The 22,195-nt window shown below is 42.3% G+C and overlaps 1 protein-coding gene across 2 annotated transcripts in view; it reads right to left on the reverse strand.

Annotated features, from left to right (window-relative positions):
- The window catches only part of HMGCLL1 (3-hydroxymethyl-3-methylglutaryl-CoA lyase like 1), a 229,495-nt gene that overhangs the window by 126,863 nt on the left and 80,437 nt on the right, over positions 1 to 22,195 (reverse strand). For both annotated transcript variants that reach the window (XM_044291495.1, XM_044291494.1), the window contains one exon: positions 50 to 198. In XM_044291495.1, coding sequence (XP_044147430.1) covers positions 50 to 198 — 149 coding nt within the window. The remainder of the gene's footprint in view (positions 1 to 49; positions 199 to 22,195) is intronic.

Genomic DNA, 22,195 nt, shown 5'->3' on the forward strand with positions numbered 1-22,195 from the left:
CAGTAATGAGGCTGTTAAGGAAAAGGGTAAGGAAATTGTAAATGCTTACCCGCGCACTGGGACATTTACACTCTGAGCAGACTTTATGACTTCCTCAAATCTTTCCATGCTTTCCTCAATAGAACAATTAATGTTCTTCTCACTAAATGACTCTGATGCTGCTCCAAATACAGAAACTTCTTTAGCTCCTGCCACAATCTGGAAGACAAGTCACAAATAAAACAAATATTAGGGAGTTAATATTATGAAATCTACTGAAAAAATATACAGGCCATCATTCATAATTAGTGTTTAAGGGAACATGGGGGACATTTATTAAGACCGCCAATTTAGATGCCGGTCTTAATCGCTCTCTGCTGCCAGTGGATGCGCCAAAGTTATGTAGAGGCCTGTGCCTTGCTGCTACCGGCCGTGTGACATTGTTTAATCTATGCCAGCTTGCTTATGGCAATTTTTCACACCATAAACTCTTTCCTGCCCACTCCACGCCCACTTTTTCCACTACTTTGAAAAAGTTACGTGAAATGTTTAAAGTAACAGATTTTGTTGCAAAACACGTAAATAAAAATATAAAATAATAAATGACCTCCTACATCTATAATACTGATGCTTTAACTATCTTAATAAAAAGTGCAAGAAAATTTTGGTCCATGATATGTAACTAACCCTGGGCTATCACAGCCAATTTTGGACTTTATGATATTTTACCCATATTTATTTTTTCTCATCCACAAGCATTTTGAACTTTTTTTTTTTTTTTTGCTGGATGCTTAATTTTGAAATGGTAGCATTTTGGGGTACATATATGTGGGGAACTAAAAAAAACTATTCCACCATCGTTTATATTATAATAATATAATTAAACATTATAAACTTAGGACCATTCACATACAGCATAAATAATGTTACATCTAGATTCGTATGATTTTGTATGAGTATGTATAGTTTTTTTAGGTTTTACTACTGCATGCCATAACTTTTTATTTTTCCATTGATAGCTGTATATAACAGTAGACTTGTTGTTTGTGGGATGATTTGCATATTTCAAAATTATCATTTTGAAGTGCATTTAAAGTAATGTTTAGCTTTTATTTTTGTTTTGGTGGAATGTGAGATATGACAATTTGGTTTTTCTATGAGACATTATCATTCTGGCAAAACATACTTGTTTCTTATACTTTTGTAAAACAAAGCCAGTTACTTTTTGAAAAATGGTTTGTTTTTTAAGGAGGACACTTTTTTTTTAAATAAAACTTTACTTAACTTATTTTCTAGTCTGTTTAGGGGGCTTCACCATGCTATAATGGATCACTTAAATAATGTTTTAATATACACATTATATCTCAGCATTATTACTAGAGTTGGTCGAGCACCAAAGTGCTCGGGTGCTCAAGTAGAACACCTTAGGATGCTCGGCTGCTCTACAGAGCACCCAAGCACAATGGAAATCAATGGGAGAACCAGAGCATTAACCACCTCCCGACCGCCTAACGCACCGATGCGTCCGGGAGGTGGTTGATTTACTCCTCCTGGACGCATCAGCGCGTCATCTCGCGATACCCGAGATTTCCTGTGAACGCGCGCACGCTGGCGCGCGTGCTCACAGGAACGGAAGGTAAGCGAGTGGATCTCAAGCCTGCCAGCGGTGATCGCTCGCTGGCAGGCTGGAGATGTGATTTTTTTTAACCCCTAACAGGTATATTAGACGCTGTTTTGATAACAGCTTCTAATATACCTGCTACCTGGTCCTCTGGTGGTCCCTTTTGTTTGGATCGACCACCAGAGGACACAGGTAGCTCAGTAAAGTCGCACCAAACACCACTACACTACACCCCCCCTGTCACTTATTAACCCCTTATGAACCCCTGATCACCCATGATCACCCCATATAAACTCCCTGATCACCCCCCTGTCATTGATCACCCCCCTGTCATTGATCACCCCCCTGTCATTGATCACCCCCCTGTCAGGCTCCGTTCAGACGTCCGTATGATTTTTACGGATCCACGGATACATGGATCGGATCCGCAAAACACATATGGACGTCTGAATGGAGCCTTACAGGGGGGTGATCAATGACAGGCAAGTGATCACCCATATAGATTCCCTGATCACCCCCTGTCATTGATCACCCCCCTGTCATTGATCACCCCCCTGTAAGGCTCCATTCAGACGTCCGTATGATTTTTACGGATCCATGGATACATGGATCGGATCCGCAAAACACATGCAGACGTCTGAATGGAGCCTTACAGGGGGGTGATCAATGACAGGCGGGTGATCACCCATATAGATTCCCTGATCACCCCCTGTCATTGATCACCCCCCTGTCATTGATCACCCCCCTGTGAGGCTCCATTCAGACGTCCGTATGATTTTTACGGATCCATGGATACATGGATCGGATCCGCAAAAGACATTCGGACGTCTGAATGGAGCCTTACAGGGGGGTGATCAATGAAAGAGGGGTGATCACCCATATACACTCCCTGATCACCCCCTGTCATTGATCACCCCCCTGTAAGGCTCCATTCAGACGTCCGCATGTGTTTTGCGGATCCGATCCATGTATCCATGGATCCGTAAAAATCATACGGACGTCTGAATGGAGCCTTACAGGGGGGTGATCAATGACAGGGGGGTGATCAATGACAGGGGGGTGATCACCCCATATAGACTCCCTGATCACCCCCCTGTCATTGATCACCCCCTGTAAGGCTCCATTCAGACGTCCGTATGCGTTTTGCGGATCCGATCCATGTATCCGTGGATCCGTAAAAAATCATACGGACGTCTGAATGGAGCCTTACAGGGGGGTGATCAATGACAGGGGGGTGATCAGGGAGTCTATATGGGTGATCACCCCCCTGTCATTGATCACCCCCCTGTCATTGATCACCCCCGCTGTAAAGCTCCATTCAGACATTTTTTTGGCCCAAGTTAGCGGAAATATATATATATATTTTTTGTTTGTTTTTTCTTACTAAGTCTCATATTCCACTAACTTGTGTCTAAAAATAAAATCTCACATGGACGCACCATACCCCTCACAGAATCCAAATGCGTAAACATTTTTAGACATTTATATTCCAGACTTCTTCTCACGCTTTAGGGCCCCTAAAAAGCCATGGCAGTATAAATACCCCACATGTGACCCCATTTCGGAAAGAAGACACCCCAAGGTATTCCATGAGGGGCATATTGAGTCTATGAAAGATTGAAATTTTTGTCCTAAGTTAGCGGAAAGTGAGACTTTGTGAGAAAAAAACAACAAAAAAAAAAATTTCCGCTAACTTATGCAAAAAAAAATAAAAATTCTATAAACTCGCCAGGCCCCTCATTGAATACCTTGGGGTGTCTTCTTTCCAAAGTGGGGTCACATGTGGGGTATTTATACTGCCCTGGCTTTTTAGGGGCCCGAAAGTGTGAGAAGAAGTCTGGCATCCAAATGTCTAAAAATGCCCTCCTAAAAGGAATTTGGGCACCTTTGCACATCTAGGCTGCAAAAAAGTGTGACACATCTGGTATCGCCGTACTCAGGAGAAGCTGGGGGATGTGTTTTGGGGTGTCATTTTACATATAACCATGTTGGGTGAGAAAAATATCTTGGTCAAATGCCAACTTTGTATAAAAAAATGGGAAAAGTTGTCTTTTGCCAAGATATTTCTCTCACCTAGCATGGGTATATGTAAAATGACACCCCAAAACACATTCCCCAACTTCTCCTGAGTACAGCGATACCAGATGTGTGACACTTTTTTGCAGCCAAGGTGGGCAAAGGGGCACACATTCCAAAGTGCACCTTTCGGATTTCGCAGGCCATTTTTTACACATTTTGATTGCAAGGTACTTCTCACACATTTGGGCCTCTAAATTGCCAGGGCAGTATAACTATGTCACAAGTGACCCCATTTTGGAAAGAAGACACCCTAAGGTATTCCGTGAGGGGCATGGCGAGTTACTAGAATTTTTTATTTTTTGTCGCAAGTTAGTGGAATATGAGACTTTGTAAGAAAAAAATAAATAAAATAAAAATCATCATTTTCCGCTAACTTGTGACAAAAAATAAAAAGTTCTATGAACTCACTATGCCCATCAGCGAATACCTTAGGGTGTCTACTTTCCGAAATGGGGTCATTTGTGGGGTTTTTCTACTGTCTGGGCATTGTAGAACCTCAGGAAACATGACAGGTGCTCAGAAAGTCAGAGCTGCTTCAAAAAGCGGAAATTCACATTTTTGTACCATAGTTTGTAAACGCTATAACTTTTACCCAAACCATTTTTTTTTGCCCAAACATTTTTTTTTATCAAAGACATGTAGAACAATAAATTTAGCGAAAAATTTATATATGGATGCCGTTTTTTTTGCAAAATTTTACAGCTGAAAGTGAAAAATTTCATTTTTTTGCAAAAAATCGTTAAATGTCAGCAGCAATGAAATACCACCAAATGAAAGCTCTATTAGTGAGAAGAAAAGGAGGTAAAATTCATTTGGGTGGTAAGTTGCATGACCGAGCGATAAACGGTGAAAGTAGTGTAGTGCAGAAGTGTAAAAAGTGGCCTGGTCATGAAGGGGGTTTTAGCTAGCGGGGCTGAAGTGGTTAAACCAGGTACCCCCTGCTCTGAAGAGGTGGGGGTGTCTGGTTTATAGGAAAAGGTCAGAAATTGATGGAAACACCGCTAAAATGGTTCAGGAACAGCATGGGGAGGATGTCTGGATGCATCTTTGACTCCCAGGTCGCTGCTGGGAATGATGTTGTCCAAGTAGTACGCCAAAAATTACAAGGACCCGGCACTCCAATACACCCTTTATTAAACATAAAGGAGGGCATCCACCGGGGGATTCCCCTGTAGCCCGTGGGCCAGTCCGAGCCTGCAGATACATTTTATTGAAGAACTCAGTATGCAAAATTTTAAATTATATGCAATTGCAAAAGTATTCAGATCCAGGTGCTGGTTTGAAAACTGTAGAATATTTTTAATGGGACAATCACTTAAAAGGGCACTATACATATACATTTCAGTGAATGACTCAATAGCTATAATGCATTTTTAATTACATTTAATTACAAAAGTATGCAGATCCAGGCGCTAGTTTGGAAAATGTATAATATTTTTTGTGGGACAATCCCTTAAAAGTGATTAAAATGTTTTCTTTGTGTAACTGTATATATTCTGCAACTTTAGGTTTCAGTCCCTCATTATTCTCAAGGTCTCTGCATGCTGCCATGTTGACCTTCTGTTTATAGAACTTCACTTTTTACAATGTGTTCAGGCATTGTCTGAAATATCAAAACTGATTGAAGAACCGGATGTTAGTAATATAACAAGAACAGTCAAGTACTCTCTAGTGATAATATCACATCTTATTCATTATACTGTATGAGGACTCTTTCTCTTTTAAAAGTTAACAGACATCTTTACAGGCATGTTCAGCTATCTAAAATGTAGAAAATAACAAGTTTTGCTAAGGTGCTACTTCCCTTTGAATAAAAACAATTTGGAAAGCATGAGTTGAAGGTAAATACTATTGAGAAAATATATCTAAACTTAGAGTCGCACAATTATTGAAAGGTCAATTGTGACCTAAAATTCACCTCAGTAGTTTCTGGTATGAAAAACTAAATATGACTGACTGTACCTTGAAGAAAAAATTAAATGTAACTTTTACTTTATCTAATCATTAAAATGAATTGAGGCATACTAAAATCTAAATAAAAGTTTCTTATTTTGGAGGAGAAGAAATACTGGAACTTATCAGACCTAGTTGCCTTGTCTTACTGTTTGCGGGTGAGGGAGGGGACGTCACATGGAGTGCCAGGCTCACTATCTTGCAAGTCCTGTCCGTTCCTACTATACTAATCTAGAATTGTTGACAGGCTGTAGTCGGAGCACTACCGCCACTGCCTCTAACAAACAAATGTAGCGCTGCCACTGCACTGAGCGCTGCAAAGCACTAAGAATTTCTTTCCCTGATATGCCATTAAATCTGGCGAAACACGTTGGATGACTGCTTAGATGCTTGTTCAGTTTGGTAGGAGAAGCATGGTATTTTAGATCAGACCCGAGGTTCCAGCAGCTTGGGGTTGCCCTTGCAAGGGCGAGTGCTCCGACTACAGCCTGTCAGCCTTTTTAGCATTATGTCTTAAGAATGCTACAGTCCAAAGTTTAGGACCACTTGAAAAATGGAAAAAAATAGTATTTAGCATGGCTGGATCTTAACAAGGTTCCAAGAAGAGCTTGAACATGCAAAAAGAAGAAATGGGAGTGAGACAAAACATTTATTGAGCATTCAATTTAATGAAAACAACGAATAAACTGAAACAGGCTGTTTTTCAGCTGATCAAAAGTTTAGGACCACACCTCCCAAAAAAAACTAAAACCCCCAAAACAGAAATCCAACTTCCAAACATGAACTCAGTAATAAGTAGCTCTGCCGTTATTGTTGATCACTTCAAAAATTTGTTTCGGCATGCTTGATGCAAACGTTTCCATGAGGTGAGTGGGAACATTTCTCCAAGTGGTGAAGACGGCCGCACAAAGGCCATCTACTGTCTGGAACGGTTGTCCATTTTTGTAAACTTCCCTTGCTATTTATCCCCAAAGGTTCTCAATTGGATTTAGATCAGGGAAACACGCAGGATGGGCCAAAAGAGTGATGTTATTCTCCTGGAAGAAGTCCCTTGTCCTGCGGGCATTGTGTATTGTAGCGTTGTCCTGTTGAAAAACCCAGTCGTAACCACACAGACGAGGGCCCTCAGTCATGAGGAATGCTCTCTTCAACATCTGGACATAGCCAGCGGACGTTTGAAGCCCCTGCACTTCCTGAAGCTCCATTGTTCTACTGAAGGAAAAAGCACCCCAGACCATTATGGCGCCCCCTCCACTGTGGCGCATAGAAAACATCTCAGGTGGGATCTGCTTGTCATGCCAGTAACGTTGGAAACCATCAGGACGATCAAGGTTAAATTTTTTCTCATCAGAGAATAAAACTTTCTTCCACCTTTGAATGTCCCATGTTTGGTGCTCTCTTGCAAAGTCCAAACAAGCAGTTCTGTGGCGTTCAAGGAGACAAGGTCTTTGAAGACGTTTTTTGTTTTTGAAGCCCTTCAGTCTCAGATGCCGTCTGATAGTTATGGGGCTGCAGTCAGTTCCAGTAAGGGCCTTAATTTGGGTCGAGGATCATCCAGTGACTTGACGGACAGCCAATTGGATCCTCTGGTTCAGTGCTGGTGAAATTTTTTGCGGTCTTCCACTTGACTTTTTTGTTCCATAACCCTCAGGATCATTTAAGAAATTCCAAATTACTGTCTTACTGCGTCCCACCTCAGCAGCGATGGCGCGCTGTGAGAGACCCTGCTTATGCAGTTCGACAACCCGACCACCTTCAAAAAGGGAGAGTTTTTTTGCCTTTGCCATCACAACGTGTGACTACCTAACAGAAAATGACAATGAATCCACATCTTTGCACAGATTTGGCCTTTTAAAGGCACGTGATCCTAAACTTTTGATCAGCTGAAAAACAGCCTGTTTCAGTTTGTTGTTTTCATTAAATTGAATGTTCAAAAAATGTTTTGTCTCACTCCCATTTCTTCTTGTTGCATGTTGAAGCTCTACTTGGAACCTTGTTAAGATCCAGCCATGCTAAATATGATTTTTTTGCCATTTTTTAAGTGGTCCTAAACTTTTCATCAGGACTGTATTATAATCCGTTATAACCACGTTATAATGGAAAATAATAAAAATCACCCAAACACCGAACTTGAACATCAGTGAAAAAGTCCAGGTCCCCGAACTTGCAAAGTTCAGTACGAACCCGAACTTTGCAGTTCGAATTCACTCAACCCTAATAGTTACCCATAGTAACCAATCAGATTAATTTCTCGTTTGTTTTTTGTTCTTTGTAAAGTAAAAGCAGGAATCCGCTTTGCTTACATACTATTGCTATTTTGCTTTCCCTTTTTTTCCCCTTTTCCCCCTTTTTAACAGTTTTATATCTCTCCCACCACCGCACCCTAAAAAAAAGTCGCTTCTAACTCTCTTTCTCTTTCAGACAAACAAGATGAATACTTGACTTCCATACATTGGGAATACAAACCGGATTCCCAAAAAGTTGGGACACTAAACAAATTGTGAATAAAAACTGAATGAAATGATGTGGAGATGGCAAATGTCAATATTTTATTTGTAATAGAACGTAGATGACAGATCAAACGTTTAATCCGACTAAATGTATCATTTTAAAGGAAAAATACGTTGATTGAAATTTTCACGGTGTCAACAAATCCCCAAAAAGTTGGGACAAGTAGCAATAAGAGGCTGGAAAAAGTAAATTTGAGCATAACGAAGAGCTGGAAGACCAATTAACACTAATTAGGTCAGTTGGCAACATGATTGGGTATAAAAAGAGCTTCTCAGAGTTGCAGTGTCTCTCAGAAGCCAAGAGGGGTAGAGGATCACCAATTCCCACAATGTTGTGCAGAAAGATAGTGGAGCAATATCAGAAAGTTGTTACCCAGCGAAACATTACAAAGACTTTGCATCTATCATCATCAACTGTGGAACAATCTCTGTGCGTAAGGGTCAAGGCCGTAAAACCATACTGGATGCCTGTGATCTCCGGGCCCTTAAACGACACTGCACCACAAACAGGAATGCTACTGTAAAGGAAATCACAGAATGGGCTCAGGAATACTTCCAGAAACCATTGTCAGTGAACACAATCCACCGTGCCATCCGCTGTTGCCAGCTGAAACTCTACAGTGCAAAGAAGAAGCCATTTCTAAGCAAGATCCACAAGCTCAGGCGTTTTAACTGGGCCAGGGATCATTTAAAATGGAGTGTGGCAAAATGGAAGACTGCTCTGTGGTCAGACGAGTCACGATTCAAAGTTCTTTTTGGAAATCTGGGACGCCATTTCATCCAGACCAAAGAGGACAAGGACAACCCAAGTTGTTATCAACGCTCAGTTCAGAAGCCTGCATCTCTGATGGTATGGGGTTGCATGAGTACGTGTGGTATGGGCAGCTTGCATGTCTGGAAAGGCACCATCAATGCAGAAAAATATATTCAGGTTCTAGAACAACATATGCTCCCATCCAGACGTCATCTCTTTCAGGGAAGACCCTGCATTTTTCAACAAGATAATGCCAGACCACATTCTGCATCAATCACAACATCATGGCTGCGTAGGAGAAGGATCCGGGTACTGAAATGGCCAGTCTGCAGTCCAGATCTTTCACCTATAGAGAACATTTGGTGCATCATAAAGAGGAAGGTGCAACAAAGAAGGCCCAAGACGATTGAACAGTTAGAGGCCTGTATTAGACAAGAATGGGAGAGCATTCCTATTTCTAAACTTGATAAACTGGTCTCCTCGGTCCCCAGACGTCTGTTGAGTGTTGCAAGAAGAAGGGGAGATGCCACACAGTGGTGAAAATGGCCTTGTCCCAACTTTTTTGGGATTTGTTGACACCATGAAATTCAGATTCAACATATTTTTCCCTTAAAATGGTCCATTTTCTCAGTTTAAACTTTTGTTCCGTGATTTATGTTCTATTCTGAATAAAATATTAGAAGTTGGCACCTCCAAATCATTGCATTCAGTTTTTATTCACGAGTTGTATATTTCCCCCACTTTTTTGGAATTCGGTTTGTAATAAATAGCGAATGGTGACTAGTTCCCCTATAGAAATTATGACCACTAAAAAGTGCAATTTCTAGTGTTAAGCGATTTTTACCAAAATTTATTTTGGTCGGTAGAATTGCTTCTGTGCGCCGCTGTTCCCCTTCTTACCGCCATGGTCCTCGGTGCCGTGTTCAGCGTAGCCCCTACAAGCACTGACAAACAAAAATTAGACAAAAACACATTGGGACCTAACGTATGTCGCTGGGCGCTAGACATGGAGCTCAACAAAAGGCCACGACCGGAAATGATTAGCCAAAATTCACTGTAAGGGTGACTGGCTAGTAACACCTATATATACAGATGTTATACAAATAAAGAGAGAAGATTAGCCAAATTTCACAGTACGGGTGACCGGCTGGTAATACCTATGAACACAGATGTTATGGAAGTCAAGATATACATATGGGTGGATCTTACTAGTCAAGCTGAATGCTCTCACGTGGATATCTAGAGGCAACTTGATTGTACTCGTTGGTCTCGTTGGAATCGGGGCTGGCCAGTGGGAAAGATTTATATCCCTAGTGTGCCCTACTTGGACTGTGCTGTCCCTAATTTCCTCCTAACACAGAGTCACCGCCTTGAAAAGGGGCGGCCCCGTCTGGAACCTACCCCTGAGCTAACGGCCCAAGAGTACCCTAAAAAAATCATGCAGAGGATGAATACCGCAAAATTTGGCCGGTTAGCGCCATAGTTCCCTTTTGAGATGACTTTTAAATCTCGTTAACATTTGAGAAATTCACACAGTAAAAGTGCAGTTACAATGATTACCAACGCGTTTCATCAATTAGAATAAGCCCCACGAAGCATCAGGGGACATGGGGCTGGGAGAATCGGTGAGGAACGATGCAGGTGACTATGCTCACCCGGTTCCTAGTGGGAACAAGAAAAGGGGGGGGAGGCAGTCAGAGTCCAAAGTGTATAAACTATATAGTTGCCTAGAATAATCAAAGTGAAAATAACCAATACGGTACTTACATGTATTGATCTGTAGGCAAGCATATGGCTGGGCTCCAGTCAGCAGAGACAACAAAATAAGTTGTGTCTCTGCAGGGCTTAGTGGTATGGCAGCAGTAAACGTGCCTACAACGTGTGTTTTTAAAGACTTGAGGGGCCAAGCGGTATGAACGCACATACACACTAAAGTCAGTGAACCGTGATGTATACCCGCGCCTGCGCACTAGAAAAATTGAAGTTGCCAGTGCCCAAAACATCGGAGCCCAGGAACGAAAGTCAGCCCATGCACCGCATGTATAATGAGTGAATTCTATGCACCACTATTGGAAGGCGCGGCTAAGAGGGATGTATGTAAACAGAAGGGTATGAAGGGCCTTGAAATAGGTGTGCACGGCTCCCCAACCCCACCTATGTACAAAATAAGAGGGCCAAATATGAAGTAAAGGTCTCCTAACATATTAAGGGCGTACAGGGGGAATTAATGGGTACGATCCCTGACTACTGACAAAGATTAAAATAAATGCCAAATGCTGAAGGAAAGACAAGAGGACACAGGATACAGAATAATAAGGGCGGGTACATATAAAACATATGGAGGGAGGACACAGAAATATGAGCAAATTATGTGAAAAATATCATACAAGAATGACATAAATGGCATAAAGGGATGCAACACCTCCAGCGAAATAGTGAAAGGAAAACATTATGGCAAAGGGATAAAGAGGGGTTGAGGACAAATTAAGCCGGGCCCATCTAGATGAAACATCCAAAGTTAAGTTGTTCGTTGAGGCCAGAGGGGCTGGAGGTAGTCTGTTTAAATATCCACCAGCATTCCCTTTGCAAAATGCGCTCATCCCAGTCACCCCCTCACTGTGATCTCCTAACATGTTCGATCCCTTTGAACTTAATGGCTGACACCCATCCGTCATGGATGGTCCGTACGTGTCTGGCCACCGGTAAGTCCTTTTTGTTACGGATGTCATTCAAATGTTCACCCATGCGTTTGCAGAATTCCCTGCAGGTCTTTCCAACATATCGCATGCTGCACTCACAGGTTATCAGATATACTATGCCCGTGGTGTGGCAATTGATGAAATCCCGTATATAATGCGTGTACCCCATGGATGTGTCACTAAAGGATTTTCCGGGTACTAGGAAATTGCAGAAACTACAGTTACCACACCTGAAACAACTGTTGACCCTTGGGTTTTCTAACCATGATTGTGGTATCATGGGTAGAACAAAGTGGCTGTGAACAAGGTAAACCTTCAAATTAGCACCCCTCCTACATGTCAATGATGGTTGGGGGCTGAGTACCTCTACTAGATCTGGATCCATCAACAGGATCTCCCAGTGGCTGACTATGATGTCCCTCACTTCAGATTCTGTCGAGTCAAAAGTGGCTATGACCCATGTGATTTTATGTGTGTCTGTCATAGGCCAAGCCACAGGGTGAAGCAGCGAGGTACATGTAAGACCCTGTACTTTCTGGAATGACCAAAGCAGTGTTTTGTCAGGATAACCACTGTCATGGAATCTTGTTCTGAGGTAATTTGCCTGACGCTTAAATTCCCTGTCATCCGAGCAGTTTCGTCTCAGCCTCATGTATTGTCCTGTTGGTATCCCATGTTTGAGCAGGAAAGGATGGCAGCTATTCCAGCTGAGTAGAGAGTTAGTCACCGTAGGTTTGCAGATTAGCATATGATGGCGCACACGAGCTGCCCATGGTGGTGCCCCTGAGCTGGTGGTAGAGCTTACCGCCAAAAAGGAAGAAGTTCTTGGAAAGCACAAATTCGAGGAACCAACCTGGTCTCAGAATATGCTCTATATACAGTGGAGGAAATAATTATTTGACCCCTCACTGATTTTGTAAGTTTGTCCAATGACAAAGAAATGAAAAGTCTCAGAACAGTATCATTTCAATGGTAGGTTTATTGTAACAGTGGCAGATAGCACATCAAAAGGAAAATCGAAAAAATAACTTTAAATAAAAGATAGCAACTGATTTGCATTTCATTGAGTGAAATAAGTATTTGAACCCTCTAACAAAAAAAGACTTAATACTTGGTGGAAAAACCCTTGTTTGCAAGCACAGAGGTCAAACGTTTCTTGTAATTGATGACCAAGTTTGCGCACATTTTAGGAGGAATGTTGGTCCACTCCTCTTTGCAGATCATCTCTAAATCCCTAAGGTTTCGAGGCTGTCTCTGTGCAACTCTGAGCTTGAGCTCCCTCCATAGGTTTTCGATTGGATTAAGGTCCGGAGACTGACTAGGCCACTCCATGACCTTAATGTGCTTCTTCTTGAGCCACTCCTTTGTTGCCTTTGCTGTATGTTTTGGGTCATTGTCGTGCTGGAACACCCATCCACGACCCATTTTCAGTTTCCTGGCAGAGGGAAGGAGGTTGTCGCTCAGGATTTCACGATACATGGCTCCGTCCATTTTCCCGTTTATGCGAATAAGTTGTCCTGTGCCCTTAGCAGAAAAACACCCCCAAAGCAAAATGTTTCCACCCCCATGCTTGACGGTGGGGACGGTGTTTTGGGGGTCATAGGCAGCATTTTTCTTCCTCCAAACACAGCAAGTTGAGTTAATGCCAAAGAGCTCTATTTTGGTCTCATCAGACCACAGCACCTTCTCCCAGTCACTCTCTGAATCATTCAGGTGTTCATTGGCAAACTTCAGACGGGCCTGCACATGTGCCTTCCTGAGCAGGGGGACCTTGCGAGCCCTGCAGGATTTTAATCCATTGCGGTGTAATGTGTTTCCAATGGTTTTCTTGGTGACTGTGGTCCCTGCTAATTTGAGGTCATTAACTAACTCCTCCCGTGTAGTTCTAGGATGCTTTTTCACCTTTCTCAGAACCATTGACACCCCACGAGGTGAGATCTTGCGTGGAGCCCCAGAGCGAGGTCGATTGATGGTCATTTTGTGCTCCTTCCATTTTCGAACAATCGCACCAACAGTTGTCACCTTCTCTCCCAGCTTCTTGCTAATGGTTTTGTAGCCCATTCCAGCCTTGTGCAGGTCTACAATTTTGTCTCTGACATCCTTGGACAGCTCTTTGGTCTTTCCCATGTTGGAGAGTTTGGAGTCTGCTTGATTGATTGATTCTGTGGACAGGTGTCTTTTATACAGGTGACTAGTTAAGACAGGTGTCCTTAATGAGGGTGACTAATTGAGTAGAAGTGTCTAACCACTCTGTGGGAGCCAGAACTCTTAATGGTTGGTAGGGGTTCAAATACTTATTTCACTCAATGAAATGCAAATCAGTTGCTATCTTTTATTTAAAGTTATTTTTTCGATTTTCCTTTTGATGTGCTATCTGCCACTGTTACAATAAACCTACCATTGAAATGATACTGTTCTGAGACTTTTCATTTCTTTGTCATTGGACAAACTTACAAAATCAGTGAGGGGTCAAATAATTATTTCCTCCACTGTATATATTCGGCTGTTCTGGGAGATACTGACTACACCCAAAACCATAGGGCGTCCTCTCACAGGAGAGGTGCCCTTATGGACCTTAGGGAGACAATAAAACATGGCTGTCACTGGGTGGGGGGGGGGAAAGAAGTCAAATTCTTCGTTATTGATTAGCCATTAGTTTTTGGCCCTGCTGAGAATATCCCGTAGTTCCCCTTAAAACTGTACAGTGGGATCTGAGGAAAGGATTTCATACCCTGTCTTATCTTTAAGGATTTTCAGACATATCTCTCTGTAGGCCGAAGAGTCCATGATTACCACATTCCCTCCCTTATTCGAAGGCTTAACAGTAATCATTTTATCCTTTTCGAGTGTCTTAATAGCTTGTCTTTCCTCTCTGCTACAGTTAAACCTAGCGAGGGAGGTACTTAGGATAGACAATTCAGCCGAGGTTTTCGGGGCGATGACTCCGTGTTAGGAGGAAACTAGGGACAACACAGTGCAAGTAGGGCACATCAGCGGACATTTCCCGCTGCCCGACCCCGGTTTGTGACCTACACTGAGACCAACGAGTACAATCAAGTTGCCTCTTCATTTCCACGTGAGAGCATTCAGCTTGACTGGTAATATCCACCCATATACATCTTGACTTCCATAACATCTGTGTTTATAGGTATTACCAGCCAGTCACCCTTACGGTGAAATTTGGCTAATCTTCTCTCTTTATTTGTATAACATCTGTATTTATAGGTGTTTCCAGCCAGTCACCCTTACGGTGAATTTTTGCTAATCATTTCCGGTTGTGGCCTTTTGTTGAGCTCCATGTCTAGCGCCCGGCGACCTAGGTTAGGTCCCAAGGGTGCAGTATGCGTTTTTGTCTATTTTTTTGTTTGTCAGTGCTTGTAGGGGCTACACTTTACGTGATTTCCATTAAAGGTTATGTTTTATTGATGTTACTGCCCCTCTCATTTAATACTTTGATGGTGCAGTTCTCTGGGAGTATTGCCAAGGCACACTTCTCTCAGACAAGTGGTCTTTTTCATTGTTTCACAACTCTGTGTCCTGCTCCAATGTTGAGAAAGGGAGAGCAACTATACATGCATTGCCACTCTCTATTCAATGCTATGGCCATATCCATTTCCATAGTGTTGAATGAATAGCTCACTTGGCAAGCTGTGTGTGCTCTCCTTCGCTTTTTGGGCCTCGTTCTGGAGATAAGAGCGGGTCTCAGAAGTGGGACCTGCATCTATGTGACATTGATGCCTTATCCTATTGATATGCCATCAATGTTCCAGATGGGAATACCCTTGTAAGGTTTCTATGGGAATAGACTACACCTTGAATAGTGTGCCCTACCTGTGCAGGTAGAAATGTTAGACATACAATTATGTTGGATCATTCTGCAATCTACAGTACTAGGGCCTATAGGCGAACATAAAAAATAAAAATAAAAAGTAAAATAGAATGTAATTCATGTGAATCTATTCAGACATTCTCTTTATTTCTAGTGTTTTCCAATCCTGGATGGCTAAGAGCAGAATTGTGTTTTGTACAGTACAGCGCAATACGAAACACATGTGCACAACATCTGGGACTTAATGATACCAAACCGTGCCATTGTTTTAAAACATTACAATTGCTAACGTGTCTAAGATATTAGACAGTGTAGCGGAGTCATGCATCAAAGGAGATTCAGTTCTTCATGCATAAAAATAAACCCAGACAAAGTTAGGAAGATACATTTCAACAATGCTGTTAGAAAGCACTCCAATTTATTGGAAAAGCCCTCACTTACTGAAAACAGATTAAACAACATTTCATGCTTGTGTCGTGTCCAATACCACTAGTGTGCGAGCTGTTTCCTGAGAATGTAGGAGAAATATCACGCACAATGCGACTTTCTATGTGGTGATTACTGGTGAAAACTTATGTCATCACATACATTCAGGGTGGCATTGCTACTGGTATAACATGCATCATAGCAGAACGTCATAGGTATGTTACAACTAATAGAAGGTTAACTACCCCATATAACCCTAATACACAATACCTACTTGTTATGGGACCATCATCACACCCTAGACTCAAAACTGGAAGCTTCAGTATCCTGGTTATAATGATGAAAATGAAAAGAAGGGAATTGGGAGGGCAGCCCGGAATATATACTGTACAGGGATGAAGGTACTTGAGTGTCTGTGAGTGCACGGCTGTACGGTTGCTTTTTCGCCACAGGAAATCAGCACTTCTCTATCACTCATGAGAAACATTGATCCTGCAAAGCTCTTCGTATTCTGATTGAAGAAACACTTCTGGAAACACTTGTACACACTGTTATGTATAGTCTAGGGCCTAAGATAAAGTGCACGACTCCTGTCTTTGATGTGCTTTGAACCGCATCACCCCCTTCATGCCTTGCAATAGAGATAACAGGGCCTTAGGGTTAGGGGTATTATATAGCAGGGTCCTTTAGGCAGGTCCTCATAGTGGCATCCTTTACTGTACATGCAGCCTCCCTGGTAGCGTTATTGTTACAGAATAGAAAGGCATAGAAAAATCTATTCATACTGTATGATTGCTCTGCCAAGATACCATTAGCCATTACAGCAGTTCTGTGAGGTTATGTAGTGCATTAGACAATTACCTAAGGAACATGTGAATTTGTCATGGAACGTAAGAGCATTGACACAGTCTCAGGAGTAACATTAGTAGTGCATATGCAGTGACCCGGTGGTTCACTGCAATAAGGGTTAAAAGTATTGTGTTCACTGCTAAATTGGCTACCATGTCTTTATTGTGCATTTTGTACCCCAAAGCATGTATATGGGGGATATAGTAAATTCACCAGGCCTCAGAGACAATTGCCCAGTGTGGGAGAGTCCCACCCCCTAGTAAAGAGCTTCCTTGGGAATGGGGGCGGGTAGTAAGTAGGTTTGCACAGCAGACAGGGGGATACCAGCCCTGTGAGCCAAAAGCAGCCAAGAAAGTGACTGTAAGAAGGACCAGCTTTTGTGTGAGAGAGAAACTGTAATTTTGCAGTAGATTGAAGGCCATGTTAAGGGACAGTGTGTGGACAAATATGCAGTGAAGGTGACACACTTGTTGGGCATTACAGACATTGAGAAAGAGAGATAAATCTCACCCCTTTGGACAGGGGTGTACATAGAAATCACTGGGCCCCGTAGCAAGAATCTAAATTGGCAGTGTGTATAGATTTATAGTATATCCAGCAGTGTACTGATATGTGTGGTACGGGGTATAATATATGCAGTGTGTACAGATATATAGTATATACAGTAGAGTAATATGTGAGGTACGAGGTATAATAGATGCAGTGTGTACAGATACAGTCAGGTCCATAAATATTGGGACATCTACACAAATTCTAACATTTTTGGCTCTATACACCACCACAATGGATTTGAAATGAAACAAGATGTACTTTAACTGCAGACTGTCAGCTATAATTTGAGGGTATTTACATCCAAATCAGGTGAACGGTGTAGGAATTACAACAGTTTGCATATGTGCCTCCTATTTGTTGAGTGACCAAAAGTAATGGGACAATTGGCTTCTCAGCTGTTCCATGGCCAGGTGTGTGTTATTCCCTCATTATCCCAATTACAATGAGCAGATCAAAGGTCCAGAGTTCATTTCAAGTGTGCTATTTGCATTTGGAATCTGTTGCTGTCAACTCTCAAGATGAGATCCAAAGGTCTGTCACTATCAGTGAAGCAAGCCATCATCAGGCTGAAAAAACAAAACAAACCCATCAGAGAGATAGCAAAAACGTTAGACGTGGCCAAAACAACTGTTTGGAACATTTTTAAAAAGAAGGAACGCGCCGGTGAGCTCAGCAACACCAAAAGACCCGGAAGACCACGGAAAACAACTGTGGTGGATGACTGAATAATTATTTCCCTGGTGAAGAAAACACCCTTCACAACAGTTGGCCAGATCAAGAACACTCTCCAGGAGGTAGGTGTATGTGTGTCAAAGTCAACAATCAAGAGAAGACTTCACCAAAATGAATACAGAGGGTTCACCAAAAGATGTAAATTTGAGTTTGCCAAACGACATCTAAAAAAGCCTTCACAGTTCTGGAACAACATCCTATGGACAGATGAGACCAAGATTAACTTGTACCAGAGAGATGGGAAGGGAAGAGTATGGAGAAGGAAAGGAGCTGCTCATGATTCTAAGCATACCACCTCATCAGTGAAGCAGTGAAGTGTCATGGCGTGGGCATGTATGGCTGCCAATGGAACTGGTTCTCTTGTATTTATTGATGATGTGACTGTTGACAAAAGCAGCAGGATGAATTCTGAAGTGTTTCGGGCAATATTATCTGCTCATATTCAGACAAATGCTTCAGAACTCATTTGTCGGCGCTACACAGTGCAGATAGACAATGACCCAAAGCATACTGCAAAAGCAACCAAAGAGGTTTTTTTTAAGGGAAAGAAGTGGAATGTTATGCAATAGCCAAGTCAATCACCTGACCTGAATCCGATTGAACATGCATTTTACTTGCTGAAGACAAAACTGAAGTGAAAATGCCTCAAGAACAAGCAGGAACTTATAACCGTTGCAGTAGAGGCCTGGCAGAGCATCACCAGGTATGGAACCCAGCGTCTGGTGATGTCTATGAGTTCCAGACCTCAGGCTGTAATTGACTGCAAAGGATTTGCAACCAAGTATTAAAAAGTGAAAGTTTGATTTATGATTATTATTATTATTATGTCCTATTACTTTTGGTCCCTTAACAAGTGGGAGGCACATATGCAAACTGTTGTAATTCCTACACCGTTCACCTGATTTGGATGTAAATACCCTCAAATTAAAGCTGACAGTCTGCAGTTAAAGCACATCTTGTTTGTTTCATTTCAAATCCATTGTGGTGGTAAGTAGAGCCAAAAATGTTAGAATTGTGTCGATGTCCTAATATTTTTGGACCTGACTGTACATTGTATGTACAGGCCTATATAGCAAATACAGCAGTGTATTGACATGAGATATGAGGTATAAATTACAGCTCGTACCTCACATATCAGTCCACTGCGGTATATACAATATATCTGTACACACTGCATCTATTATACCTTATACCTGACATATCAGTCCACTGCTGTATATGCAGTATATCTGTACACACTTCATCTATTGTACCTCGTACCTAACATATCAGTACACTGCTGTATATACTATATATCTGTACACATTGCATCTATAATACTGTGTAATATATGCAGTTTGTGTGTGTGTATATATGTTTATATATATATATATATATATATGTGTATATATATATATATATATATATATATATATATATATTTACAGAGCAGTGTATTGATGTGAGACAAGGTATAATACTATAGATGCAGTGTTTACGGAAATATGTGGTCAGTTATACATTATGGTCACTGTATGTGTGAGGTACATGAGGTAGTGGTCACTGTAAGTGACTGAAGTATTATACATAAGTGAGCAATGAGTAAAAACGGCATGGGGAAAATGACATTTAGTGGAGGACTGTTGGGGAGATACTCAGCTTTTCTGAGACTCAATTTTGCAGAGACTTTTGTGTTTAATTTCTGTGTGCACCATAGGAAGATGACAATGATGTGTAAAACTATAATTGTTAGCAATGTGTGTTGAGATAAGATAAGGTTTGTATGTGCTAAGTAACCAAATATGAATTTCTTGCTAAAGTAGCATTGTCTCAGCAATTAACCCATTAGTAGAAAATAGTAAGCTCATAGAATACTAACCAATCAATAGATAGATCCAGTTCTGAACAATTAGAAGTATTACTTTGTGTACCAATCATGTCAATATTTTAAGAGGTTACACCCTTGGAATGGGTATAAATAAAGAGCCTCCCAATTTGGGAACTCCCAATTTGGGAACATGGCAGAGTTTTAACCTGTGTGCTGGCTTCTGTCATTTTCCTCCGTCGATGTCATTCAACTGGAACACGTGGCTCGATCATCACGTCTCTGACCCCAGGTCTGCCACAAACTTTTCTGGTGGAGGATGTGTGCATCACAACAACGCTCCTAGCTGCAGACCCTGATACGGAGACCAGGACCCAGGAAGACCGTGGTAAGTAACCCATTGTGTTACTGCCTGTCTCCTGAGCTCTGATCGCTGTTCTGCAATGTAGTGTGTGAACGTGGTGCCTGTGTTTTGGTAAAAGTTTACTTAATTCCCCTATATGTGGAAACTGTCTCTAGGCGTTTGAATGCACGAATGTGTGAGTGGCTGAGATAAGCTAAGAAGGGTCTGACCCTGCTCCCCTGAGCCAAGCTGAAAGTCTAGAGCTCGCTGACTGGCTTGTCCGGTCCATGTCTCTGGAGGCCTCTGGTTCTGGTGGAGAAAAAGTTTGACAGACTTATCTTAGAGTAGGCTGTAAGAATTGGCAGTGTATAAAGCTGTCCAGTATGATTGGATAGGGGCCCTACAGTTTCTTGTTGATACCTGAAAAGGCTCCAGAGGTCAGGGGTTGTTCCAATGTTATGTCATATTGTGTGATTTCACACGTACTAAGTGCCTGCTGATACTGTATGAGGAAGAATTACTGAGTTACTGCTAACTTCTGTACTGCATATTGTATACATGCTTGGATATTATGATACCAGTTTGAATTGGCTGGTTGCAGTTATAATAATTTGCATAGCAATGTTTGTGTGCTTCCTGTGCCATAGAAAGAACGTAGAGGGGTTTAAGGGATTTCCAGCGCATAACCCCAGAGAGGACCTGTGAGTTACTCTGTGTATGGGCAAGACTATACTTTAGTGTTGCCAACCCATGCATAGTTCTGCCTCGAAAGTGTGCCCACAGCACCACTGGTAGCTGAGAAAAGTGGTGCTGCCTCGGAAGTGTGTCCATGGCACCACTGGTAGTGCTGCCTCAGAAGTGTAATTCACCAGGTGTGTGAGTACCTGGATAGTGAATTTCAAGGAGCCAAACACTTATTCTGTGGGGGAAACACAGAGTAAGCATTCCTCTGAGAAGGAAGCAGAGAAATGGGTCTCTGCAATTAAAATTATGCAATGCATAAATGGCACTGAAGCAACCAAAGACTGTAGACAAATGTTAAAGAAATTAGGCGCAGGTGTGACCATTGGAGGAATCAGTATGGCAGAAAGGTCTTACTAATGCCCCTTACTAATTGCCCATAAGGCAAAATACACTGACAAAAGGACTGTGTATGACATATGGGATGTGATTAAATTGCCAACAAAAGAATTAACCATACCTTATGAAGTACGGTCTATTAGCCCCGAACCCACAAAAATCTCTGTGTCCAACAACACCACCTCCATATAATGGCCCGGAGGGGTGGATATGTCCTAAGTGTGGACAACAAAACCCAGACACGAGAGAGAGATGCTCAGCCTGTGGGGAGCCTAAGCCACACCCCTGTGTGGACTTATACCCAGGGCCGTTTGAAGGAATTTGGGGGCCCCAAGCAAAATAGACATGGAGGTCCCCCCCCCACGCCCTCCCCACCTTACGCACGCAAAGCCTACAGGAACCACAGTATAGCCATACAGTTTAGGGGAGGGGGGATCTGTGGATGGCACTGTAGGGGGATCTGTGGATGGCACTGTTTAGGGGAGGGGGATCTGTGGATGGCACTGTTTAGGGGGGATCTGTGGATGGCACTGTTTAGGGGGGATCTGTGGATGGCACTGTTTAGGGGGGATCTGTGGATGGCACTGTTTAGGGGGGAGATCTGTGGGTGGCACTGTTTAGGGGGGAGATCTGTGGATGGCACTGTTTAGGGGAGGGAGGATCTGTGGATGGCACTGTAGGGGGATCTGTGGATGGCACTGTTTAGGGGAGGGGGGATCTGTGGATGGCACTGTAGGGGGATCTGTGGATGGCACTGTTTAGGGGAGGGGGGGATCTGTGGATGGCACTGTAGGGGGATCTGTGGATGGCACTGCCATCCACAGATCCCCCTACAGTGCCATCCACAGATCCCCCTCCCCGACGCTCACAGCAGTATATTTATAAACTAATCAGTAACTACTTTAACTTTATTCATTGCTCATTGCTGAGCTCTTAACTTGGATTATTTGGATATCTCTTACTTTGTCTTCGCTCCGGTAACTAA

This window comes from Bufo gargarizans, chromosome 4, assembly GCF_014858855.1.
Source record: "Bufo gargarizans isolate SCDJY-AF-19 chromosome 4, ASM1485885v1, whole genome shotgun sequence".
Classification (NCBI taxonomy): domain Eukaryota; kingdom Metazoa; phylum Chordata; class Amphibia; order Anura; family Bufonidae; genus Bufo; species Bufo gargarizans.